Source organism: Lepidochelys olivacea (genome assembly GCF_965140295.1).
Source record: "Lepidochelys olivacea isolate rLepOli2 genome assembly, chromosome: 10".
Classification (NCBI taxonomy): Eukaryota; Metazoa; Chordata; order Testudines; family Cheloniidae; genus Lepidochelys; species Lepidochelys olivacea.
In genome coordinates this window covers 466,836-479,092 of record NC_140420.1, presented here as the reverse complement: position 1 = coordinate 479,092, position 12,257 = coordinate 466,836, and the positions used below count along the sequence as shown (strand labels likewise).

Sequence of the window (12,257 nt, the reverse complement as noted above, 5' to 3'; positions counted from 1 at the left end):
GCTGCCCCGGCGCCCGCTGGGCCCAGCCGCGGGGACGGGGGGGGGCGCTGCCCCGGCGCCCGCTGGGCCCAGCCGCGGGGACGGGGGGGGGGGCGCTGCCCCGGCGCGTGCTGGGCCCATCCGCGGGGACAGGGGGGGCGCTGCCCCGGTGCGTGCTGGGCCCAGCCGCGGGGACGGGGGGGGGCGCTGCCCGCTGGGCCCAGCCGCGGGGACGGGGGGGGGCGCTGCCCGCTGGGCCCAGCCGCGGGGACGGGGGGGGGCGCTGCCCGCTGGGCCCAGCCGCGGGGACGGGGGGGGGCGCTGCCCGCTGGGCCCAGCCGCGGGGACGGGGGGGGGCGCTGCCCGCTGGGCCCAGCCGCGGGGACGGGGGGGGGCGCTGCCCGCTGGGCCCAGCCGCGGGGACGGGGGGGGGGGCGCTACCCGCTGGGCCCAGCCGCGGGGACGGGGGGGGGGCGCTGCCCCGGCGCGTGCTGGGCCCATCCGCGGGGACGGGGGGGCGCTGCCCCGGTGCGTGCTGGGCAGCCAGGCTGGGCGTGGGGGAAGGTGGGCTGGGGCGGACGTTGTACGTGGAGACCAGGTGCATTGTGGGTGGAGCTGGCCACTGCGGGACAGGTGAAGGGCGGGTGGCGATCCGCAGGCGGGGCTGAGGAAATCGGACAGGTGCATCATGGGTAGCCGCGCGGGGGAGTCTGGGCTGAGAAGCTCATGGGTGTGAGACTACGCCGAGCTGCTTCCCATGATCCTCTCCTGGCTCGGAGCCAACCCGGAAGTGGGTGTGAGAGGGGGCTGGAGCCCAGCGCTGCTCAGGGCAGGGTCGGAGCGGCTCCCGAGGACAGACGAGGGCAGTGGCGTCGCCGTGTTAATTGAGCATGCGCAGAGCGTGCGCTCCCGTTTATGCGCTGCACGGAGCGGAGTCGGCAAGAAGTAGAGTCTGACACTACACCTGGGCCTGCCAGTGAGTAGCAGGCCGCTGAGCCAATGGGAGTGTGGAAGCGTGGAAGTCCCGCCCTCGCCAGAGGTGGGGGCATTGTTGTGGGTGACGTCACGGGCGGAGGATGCGGGTGCCCCATTGGCCCGGGTTCCTCCGCCGTGAGCTGGGCTCTTAAAGGGCGACTCGAGGGGAGGCCGGGCCGGCCGGGCGGGCCCATGGCCAGCACCAGCAGCCACCTCGTGAGTACGCGGCGTGCCGGGCCCCTGCGCAGGGCCTGCGTCGGGCCCGGCCGCTCGTGCGGCCTCTGGGAGGAGGGGCTAGGCCGCAGCGGCGGGGCTGGCGGGCCCCAGGCCGCGAGGTGCGGGCGCCCCAGCAAGGCGCTCGAGGCTCTTCCGCGGACTCGGTGCGCTTCGCCCCTCACAGCAGCCCCCACGCGGAGGGCGCGAGGGCTCTGAGGGGGCGCGAGGGCTCTGGGTGCGGTGGGGCTGTGCGGGGCCCTCCCTCAGCTCCCGGGCGGCGCGGGGCGGGGCGGGGCGGGGCCCGGCCCCCGGCGCGGGGCCCCCTGTCAGGCCTCGCGGGGCGGGGAGCTCTGGGTGCGGTGGGCTCTGCGTGAGCCCCAGGACACGGGTGGGGGTCTGGGCACGATGGGCTCCGCAGGAACTCTCCCGAGCGGGCCCAGAGCGGAATTGAGTGCACTGGGCTCTGTGGGAACCCCGCTGGTCAGGAGCGGGGTGTGTCTGGGTGCGATGGGCTCTGCGGCAATGCTGTGAAACAGTGGCTCTGAACCTTTCCAGGCTACTGGACCCCTTTCGGGAGTCCGACTTGCCTGGTGTACCCCCAAGTTTCACTTCACTGAAAAACTACTTGCTTACAAAATCAGACATAAAAATACAAAAGTGTCACAGAACACTCTTATTGAAAAATGCTTACTTTCTCATTTTTACCATATAATTAGAAAATCACTCAACTGAAATATAAATATTGTACTTACATTTCAGCGTATAGTATAGAGCGCAGTATAAGTAGTCCACTGTCTGTATGAAATTTTATTTTGTACTGACTTTGCTAGTGCATTTTATGTACTCTGTTGTAAAGCTAGGCAAATAACTAGACGAGTTGATGTACTCCCTAGTAGACCGCTGCATACCCCTGGTTGATAACTACTGGTATAAAATACTTGTAATTGCCTTTAACTACTGCACAGTTTTTGTACACGAAAGAGGTTTTTTGTCTTTCTTTGTACAGAATGAACCTGATTAAGATGGTCATTAGGTTAGGAAACTAAAATTTCCACTTTTCATCCAGAGAAGATGAAAAGCCCATCTTCTATGAACCATCTGGCTCCTCGAGTGTACAACATGTGCCCCCAAACTGAGCTTGTCTCCATAATTTTAATTCTGACACTGAAAGGAAAACAGCTGCTTCTTTGGGCTTGTGTTTTGGAGGAGCAAAGATTGAACCATGCTGTTGAAAGTAGACTTCTAGTTTCATTATGCTTGGGTGTTAAGGTTGCTTTTAATGGAAATTTCCACTGAAAGGATATTAGAACTTTCTTGTTCTGGAAGGGACCACCTGTTACTCTGTAACCTGCTTTTTTTTCATTAGCACCAATTGTCTGAACTCAAATCATAGGCAGTGGTAGTGAGGGAGATAGTCGTCACAGGTGATTGAACTAAAATAAGCCTTTCAGATATAGCTGCTGACTTACATTCTGATTGTGAACGCTGATTGATAGAAGGGAAGTAGCTGACTGAAGTGGTTCTTATAGTTTGCATTTATGGGATATGTAGCAAAATTTATTATAGTGCAGTTTTTAAGATTTAATAACTATCAACTTTTATTGCTCAGGGATGTGGAAAAACACGCTGGGAACCCTCAGGCTAGGGGTGATGGCCCAGCCCCATTCCACAACATATCCTCTGCTCCTGTCTCCCTGCTTCGGTGTGCTACATTCAGCTTTTAGATTTTATACATAGTGACTTTTATAAACTTAATCAGCCCAGTGGGAGGTGATAGGGGATGAGAGAGGAAGTGGGGATTCAGCCAGGAAGGGTTTTGGGGGAAGCGTGAAGTGGAAGGGAGAGGAACTCAAGCGTCACTTTTCCCCATGCTGTCCCCGCATGGTGTATCTTCACCTCCACGTTTCCCTTCCACTCCAAAGTGGTCCCTCAGCACAACTTCTCTCTGGAACACAGATAGTTTGTCAATGTAGCTCCTCTTTGGGCCCCTCTCAGTTGAAGCCCACTTTCACTTACATCCCTGTTCCCAACCCATGCTAATTCCCCCATCTTCCCAGGACCCCCTTCACGGCACCCTCCTCCTGTGTTTCATCTGTCCCCCAAAGCCCACTCCAGCAGCCATGCTGACCATTCTCACTGAGGAATACGTGCAGAGCAAGGCTGATGCCAGTCAGTGCTCATTTTCACTGAAAATGACGTTTCTACCTCCCCCAAAGATGTCTGTCTGTTTTTGTTTGTTTATTTAGTAATTGTTAGGGAATCAGATTGACAGTAAGAGAAGACTGATATCATGAATGAATCTGTGAATTTCTGTAGGCTAATCTTAATACAACTTTCAGGTTATGCCAAATAAGGAAAAATAACGGTTTAATTTTTAAGTTCTTTTGAACTTAAATTTGATAGCACGTGAGATGTTATCAAAGTTTGTGTGAGAGAAATGTGGCATTTGTGGAAAGGGTGGCTGTTTAGCTATAGGAACCTAAAGAAATGTGAGAAAACTGGATAATTTTTTTAGAGGTCTATTTTAAAGCGTTTCCCCTACAATTAGAGATAATATGTTTGGGAAACAACCCCTTCCCCACCTCCAAAAAAATAAAAAAATTGTCCTCTGAAGAGTTATAGTGCTGATGTTGGAGAATGAATTTAATTATTAAAATGTGAAAGCTATTTTAGTCCTGCTTTATATACCAATCTCAATACAACCTTAACTACAGTTACTGATAAATAAATGGGATCTCTGTTGATAATAATTAATTAGTAGCTGAAGGTCTGTTCTGTTGCACAAGTGTGATTTGTAAAACCATGTTTATATAAAAAAAAAAGAGAAAATATGGGACAGTAACAGGCTGCAAAACCCCATTGATGACTGACCTTGGTAATATTCAGATCAAACAGCTCTCAACCATGCTTGTAGCTGTTTCTATTGCTTTGCACTGACTCAGACATTCTAGGGTTCAGGGTAGTGCTTCAGTTGTGTCTGAGGTTGTGTTGATTTGTGTCTGACAAGGTTATGCTGGGAGATTTGTGCACGTGGTGGGTGTCGCCATTAGGCCAAGTAACCCACCATCTGTGCAGTCTCCCTCAAACAACCCATGAAATTGGTCCATGCAGATTAGCTGTAGAGTAAGGGTGGTGATCAGTGGTCTAGTACTGGTGACATGGGATACGTGCATGGCTATATGCCGCACAGGTATAATTAGTAAAGTCAGAATGTCTGAGAACTTAAAAATTGGATATCAGACCATCAGTCCCATTGATGATTCAACGATATGATTCAGTGATATTCCGAACAGTGAGCCCTCAGCCATGCTTATAGCTGTTTCTATCGCTTCACATCGACTCTACAGATGTAACTGGCTTCTGAGTGACACACAAAATGATAATCCTGGAATTTTATTATATATGTAAACTGGGAAAAAAATTATTTCGGTTAATTTTGTGTTAACATAAAAGTGCTTTTGCTGCATAGTTTTTTATTTGGGTATAAGCTATACTAGCAAAAGCACTTTTATATAACCGGAGTGGCCAAACAGCTGCATGTGGCTCACAGAGCACATCTCCCCCCCCCCCCCCACTAGCTTCCTCTTACCAGATGGGGAGAGGGGATGGCGGCTAGGGCCTTCTACCCTAAGGAAGGCTGGTGGGGCTAGCAGCTTCAGCCCTGCAGGAGGCACCTGCCAGGGTTTGAGACTTCAGCCCTGCTCTTGCTGAAGCCGCAAGCACCTTCCATGAGGCTAAAGTCCCGAGCCCCATCACCCAGCCACAAGGTAGAAGCTCTGAGCTCTGGAAGGTGTGCCTGGCTCTCAACTTCTGAAGAGTATCATATGTGGCTCAGAGGATCTGTAAGTTTGGCCCCCCCTGCTATAAAATCTGCATCTACAGTAGAAGTGTTTACTAGTATAGCTATCCTGGCAATTTGTTTCTAGTGTAGACTAAGCTCTTGTAATCTTAAATACTTGTAACTGTTTTACATATAAAACTTTTCAGAAAAAGTGAGATTTCTTTGTTTTTTGTTTTTGAGTTCATAGTGTCTGTTTAAAATCCCTCACACTTCATTTATCTGTAGACAGCTTTGTCTGTATCACTGACACATAGACTGTCAACTTCTTGATTGGTAAAAGATTTAGAGAAAACTGATCCCAAACCAGGCTAGGGTTGAAAGATGGAATAAACTCATGAACACTGTTTTCAACATTCTAGGTTTACAAGGTCAGATAAGTAGTTTAATATGGCTAGGTACATACCCATATGTGTTAGAAATAACTGGTCAGAGAGTAGTGATACAGACAGTTGTGTGTGGCGTAGCTTTCAAACTAAATGTGCATCCACAGCATGGTCGGTTTTTTTTTTAAGCAAACCCTATTCTTGAGTGGACATGGAAATTACTTCCCATGTCTTACAAGAAATAACACATTTTCTCACAGTTTTTATAACTGTGAATGGATCACTGTGCTTGTTCCTCCCTCAACTCTATCTGTATAAGAGACATTGATAAAGTATCCAAAGGAAGTAACAAAAACAGAGTCCATAGGTATTAGGGGAGAGATTGCAGGAACTAGATAGTTATGTACCGCTTGGAAGATGTTAGCTCTGTCTAAATACTTAAAAAAATGTAGCACCGTTTTTATTAAACCCACTTAAGGTAATCAAAGGTTTTAAATTTCTACTTTTTTCACCTTAATAACTCAAAACTTTCTTGGAAGGACTCTCTGAATGACTCTAGAACTCATAGGTTTATGACATCAAAAAAACCATGCAAGTGAGACCTGATTTAAATGTGTTGTGATTGTTTTTCTATACAGACTGTTTAACGCAAACACTAAGAAGAAAAGCCCTCTGTTAAGGAGCTTATTCACAGGTATCCTCCACAAAGAACTTCCCTGGTTCTACTTTGGTAAAGTTCTGGTACTTCTGATATTTTGAAAGTTTAAAAACAGGAAACACTTTTTGAGGTGGGAATTTTGTTATTTTAGACATAAAAAGCAAAAACAGCACAACCAATTTTGTTTACCTTCACGTTCTCCTCTACATATCTTTTAGGCAAATAAGCATACTTGAAAAAGCTGAGACCCAATAATTGGGTATGTGCAAAAGAACTGGATAAAACAGCATAATGTAGAGAAATGTTGAAGCTTGTGCTAAAGCCCGTTTCAGCCTTACTGACCAATGATTGCTGTAAGCAATAAATGGCTTTGGTGGGGGAAAGACAGACTTGCAGCATGGTTAAAAGACTAATACACTTATTTAACAGTATTTTCATATATTCTTTATTGTTAGGCATTGCAAGGATTAACTTGCTTATCACATTCTTTTCCCAAGATTTTATTAAATTTGGTACTAAGATTATAAACAGGAATATAATGTAACAGCAATAGTTTAGATCTGTCACAGTTATTTTGGTTCTTTTCTGGTTTGCGTTGGATTGGATCAGTTTATAAAAGATCCAGATGAACAAGAGTGGAAGAAATGTTAGTGACTTATTTACGTATCTAGATAATTGGGTTAGAGGCTGAATACAGGTGCTTGGAGATTCCTGTGGCTTCCTGCTTCAGATCAGTTTGACGGTTATTAAATAATAAAACAGGCCCTTTAAACATTGGCTCTGGCCCCTGAAGGTTCTAGAAACTGAAGTTCTTTGCTTAGTAATGGAAGAGGTTAGAGGATAAGTAGTTGGTATACGTGTTCCTACAAGTTCCCTCATTAGCAAAAATCTTTACCTGAACTTGAATGTGGAATCCTAGAAATTAACAGAAAATAGCATACCAAGTATCAGAGAGGTTGCCCTGTTAGTCTGTATCCACAAAAATAACAAGGAGTCTAGTGGCGCCTTAAAGACTAACAGATTTTTTTGGACATAAGCTTTTGTGGGTAAAAAACCCACTTCTCCATGCATCTGAAGAAGTGGGTTTTTTACCCATGAAAGCTTATGTCCAAATAAATCTGTTAGTCTTTAAGATGTCATCAGACTCCTTGATGGTTTTTTTAGAAAACAGCATAGCTATCTGTAATGTGGTTCAGTTCAGAAATATGCAGTTGTACTGTATGGTTTGGGTTTCATGACTTAAATGTTGTTGTACTCTCTTGATAAAGAACTAAGTTAATTTTGGTAGGAACAAAACATCAGTCTTTAAAAATCAGTTTCTTCTAATCTGGCACCACAAGTGCTAATATGCAGTAATCCTAATTGTATGGATATTACATGACATCACGGAAAGCTTAACTTTAACTCTGAATTTCCTGTTGTTAATGCTTGTTTTTGGAATAATTATTATACTTTGTAATGTGTGTTATCCAATATTACTGATATGTATACTGGTTTTTATCTAGTGTTGGGCATACCATACAAAACATATTCCATGAGCTATCTGGATGCAGAAAGATTTAGAGATAGAAAAACTAAAACAAAATGAAGATCCAGACCTGTAAGAAAAGCAGTGATGTTCACATTTCTGTGATGGTGAATGGATTTCATTTAAGTGCTTTTTAATACCGTTGCTTTCCCCCATCTTCCTACAAAGCTCCCAATTAATTTAATAATAGCAGTATCTGTTGGAAGTGTCTGCTTCAGATTTCCTATTTTCATTAATATTTCTAATCTTCAGGGTTAAAGTGCAATAGCATCAGAGCCTAAGAAGAAGTTACTAAGGCAATGTGTACACTGCCACTTACGTTGATATAACTTATGTCACTCGGGGGTGTGAACAAGCCATAAGTTATACCGAGCTAAGTGCTGGTTTGGACAGTGCTATCGCCACTCATTGGAGGTGGATTAATTAAATTAACAGGAGAACTCTCTCCTGTCATCTTAGAGCGGCTACACTAGAGAGCTTACAGCAGATGCAGCTGCATCAATACAACTGTGCCATTTTAAGCTCTGTAGTAGTGTAGCCATAGCCTTAGTGGAACATGCTCTGATCACTCTAAGTGATGCTTACTTTATCCCTATATTTTTGATAGGGATTGTGTGGGCTTGTGGCAAAGTGATTTACCTCCTGGTATGCTGCCTTTTAGCTAAGTGCAGCATTGCAGGGTTTTTTCTTTGTAGTCCTATGACCAGGTCCACTGGTGATCCCTGTCGCTTTGTGACTTGGCCCTACAGCTGGGTCATCTTTGGTCTCACCCCTTTCGGAATGAATCAGGGTTTTCACCCAGTAGTCCCAGGACATCACACAGGCAAACAGCCCTGGTCCAAGGCTAAAGTAGTCCTTGTGGACTCTTGGATCTTCACACTAGTCTTCCTGGTGAGGTTATAGAGGAACCCAGCCCTTCCATCTACCCTCGGTTCCAGCTCAGAGACCTGTGGAAGAAGTTGATAAGGTGTCTCTCATCAGATCTCTTGCTGCTGCTGCTTCAGGGTTCCTTCCTGTGTTGGCCCACCTTCCCCTCACGGGGCTTGGATGACTGTTTTGTTCCTTTCTGGGCGCTAAAGATAAGAGGCCTGTCTGCTTCCCTAGCCTGAGCCTTTTGAGCTGAGCTTCTCCCATTTGAAGGCTACTTCTCCAAGATTGGTGTGCCAGGTGCAGCAGGGTGGGGACTGCCTGAATCCATAGCTGCTCTTTAACACATCAAAGGGCCCCAACCCAACAAACGCTTCAGTATGTGCTTAACTTTGGAGCATGTGTGTCGTTTCAGTGAAATCAATGGGCCTGTTCACATGGCTGCATAACCTGCAGTGCTTTGCTGGGCTGGTGCCTGTGAGAATCCATTTTTACCAGTTGCCTATTGTGGCATTCTGTACAAATAAAATTTTGAATTTTATTTAATTAAGGTCCTCAGAGGATCTCTAGTTTTAGAGGTTGGCTGAAGGATGACCATTCCATTTTGTGACCGCTTCCGAGGTTTCAAAATTTTGTTTTCCTAATGCATTGGAACAAAACCAAAATCTTTGAGATAGATAGGTTTATGAAGTGGAATTGTGTTGAAACAGCAGTTTTTTAGATCAAAAAGCTCAAGTTTTTATTTTCTCTCCCATCAAAAGTGACCACAGAGCCTTGGATTTCAAAAACTTTCCCAATGAAAACAAACTAGACAAGCCATTTACAACACACACTTTGCTTCTCTACAAAAGAAAAAGGACACTAAACTATCTAAACTACTACATGCCACAAGGGCCACAGCAATGGTTCCCTTAACCCACCCAGCAATATTGTTAATCTATTCAATTATACTCTTAGCCCAGCAGAAGAATCTGTCCTATCTCGGGTCCTCTCCTTCTGCCCCTCCACCCCCACGAACATGATAACGTTCTGTGGTGACCTAGAATCCTATTTTCGACGTCTCCGACTCAAGGAATATTTCCAACACACCTCTGAACAACATACTAATCCACAGAGACATTCGTACCAACACTACAAAAAGAAGGATTCTAGGTGGACTCCTCCTGAAGGTCAAAACAACAGACAGGACTTCTACATAGAATGCTTCTGCCAACGTGCACGGGCTGATATTGTGGAAAAGCAGCATCACTTGCCCCATAACCTCAGCTGTGCAGAACACAATGCAATCCACAGCCTCAGAAACAACTCTGACATCATATTCAAAAAGGCTGATAAAGGAGGTGCTGTCGTCATCATGAATAGGTCGGAATATGAACAAGAGGCTGCTAGGCAGCTCTCCAACACCACTTTCTACAAGCCATTACCCTCTGATCCCACTGAGGGTTACCAAAAGAAACTACACCATTTGCTCAAGAAACTCCCTGAAAAAGCACAAGAACAAATCCGCACAGACACACCCCTGAAATCCCGACCTGGGGTATTCTCTGCTACCCAAGATCCATAAACCTGGAAATCCTGGACGCCCCATCATCTCAGGCATTGGCACCCAGACAGCAGGATTGTCTGGCTGTGTAGACTCCCTCGTCAGGCCCTATGCTGCCGGCACTCCCAGCTATCTTCGAGACACCACTGACTTCCTGAGGAAACTACAATCCATCGGTGATCTTCCTGAAAACATCATCCTAGCCACTGTGGATGTAGAAGCCGTCTACACCAACATTCCACACAAAGATGGACTACAAGCCGTCAGGAACAGTATCTCCGATAATGTCACGGCAAACCTGGTGGCTGAACTTTGTGACTTTGTCCCCAAATGTGAAATAGTTATGGGTGAGGACAATGTATACCTTCAAATCAGTGGCACTGCTATGGGTACCCGCATGACCCCACAGTATGCCAACATTTTTATGGCTGACTTAGAACAGCGCTTCCTCAGCTCTCGTCCCCTAATGCCCTTACTCTACTTGCGCTATATTGATGACATCTTCATCATCTGGACCCATGGAAAAGAAGCCCTTGAGGAATTCCACCATGATGTCAACAATTTCCATCCCACCATCAACCTCAGTCTGGACCAGTTCACACAAGAGATCCACTTCCTGGACACTACGGTGCTAATAAGTGATGGTCACAAACACCACCCTATACCGGAAACCTACTGACCGCTATGCCTACCTACATGCCTCCAGCTTTCATCCAGACCACACCACACGATCCATTGTCTTCAGCCAAGCTCTAAGATACAACCGCATTTGCTCCAACCCCTCAGACAGAGACAAACACCTACAAGATCTCTATCAAGCGTTCTTACAACTACAATACCCGCCTGCTGAAGTGAAGTGACAGAGCCAGAAGAGTACTCAGAAGTCACCTACTACAGGACAGGCCCAACAAAGAAAATAACAAAATGCCACTAGCCATCACCTTCAGCCCCCAACTAAAACCTCTCCCAACGCATCATCAAGGATCTACAACCTACCCTGAAGGACGACCCATCACTCTCACAGCTCTTGGGAGACAGGCCAGTCCTTGCTTACAGACAGCCCCCTAACCTGAAGCAAATACTCACCAGCAACCACACACCACACAACAAAACCACTAACCCAGGACCCTATCCTTGCAACAAAGCCCGTTGCCAGCTGTGTCCCCTGAATAGATATGTGGACACCATCATAGGGCCTAATCACATCAGCCACACTATCAGAGGCTCGTTCACCTGCACATCTGCCAATGTGATAGATGCCATCATGTGCCAGCAATGCCCCTCTGCCATATACATTGGTCAAACTGGACAGTCTCTACGGAAAAGAATAAATGGACACAAATCACGTCAAGAATTATAACATTCATAAAGCAGTCAGAGAACACTTCAGTCTCTCTGATCACTCGATTACAGACCTAAAAGTCACAATATTACAACAAAAAAACTTCAAAACCAGACTCCAATGAGAGACTGCTGAATTGGAATTAATTTGCAAACTGGATACAATTAACTTTAGGCTTGAATAGAGACTAGGAGTGGATGAGTCATTACACAAAGTAAAACTGTTTCCCTATGTTTATTCTGGTATTAGCTCATCTTAAGTGATCACTCTCCTTACAGTGTGTATAAGACCCATTGTTTCATGTTCTCTATGTATATAAATCTCCCCCCTGTATTTTCCACTGAATGCCTCCGATGAAGTGAGCTGTAACTCACGAAAGCTTGTGCTCAAATAAATTTGTTAGTCTCTAAGGTGCCACAAGCACTCCTTTTTCTTTTTGCGAATACAGACTAATACGGCTGCTACTCTGAAATTTGTTGAAACAGATATTTCTGCAGAACATTTTGGTTTCACCTAAATTAATGTTATAACCAGCTCTGTTGTTCACACTTCTGTTAGCTTCCATTGTGTTGGGAAGTAAGTTCTTCAGTGACTGCCATATGGAATTAAACTGTTGATGTACCATCAGCTGATGTGGGACTTGACAAGACCACTCAAACACAATTCTATCTTACATAAATACAAACATTCATATCGTTTTCTGTAACCAGAGGCCACTTGCATAAATACTGTTTTTATATGCTTGATACAGAGTTCATATCTCAAACATATCAGAATGGATTTTGAATATATTTACTACAGATTGAAGAACTCTATTAAATAACTGAACTTGAACCTTCATTAAACTTATGTCTGAAAACTAGGGTCACTTAATTCAATAACATTTCTTCTATGTTGCTTATGAAATTGAATGATGAAGTTAAGGGCAAATAGTTAATTGTGTAGGCTAATAGTTTGGTAAGCCAGATTCCTTCGTTCTGTGAAA

The 12,257-nt window shown here is 45.9% G+C and overlaps 1 protein-coding gene across 4 annotated transcripts in view; it reads left to right on the top strand.

Moving 5' to 3' along the window:
• Positions 1-721: 721 nt before the first annotated feature.
• Positions 722-12,257, top strand: part of PDPK1 (3-phosphoinositide dependent protein kinase 1) — a 161,741-nt gene continuing 150,205 nt past the window's right edge. Inside the window, exon 1 of one of the 4 annotated variants that reach the window (XM_084642355.1) lies at positions 722-955. In XM_084642355.1, the coding sequence (XP_084498481.1) occupies positions 895-955 (61 nt within the window). In that variant the 5' untranslated portion in view covers positions 722-894. Of the gene's footprint in view, positions 956-1,041; positions 1,171-12,257 lie in introns of those variants that run through there. The other 3 variants (XM_084642352.1, XM_084642351.1, XM_084642354.1) reach the window with 3 other exon arrangements.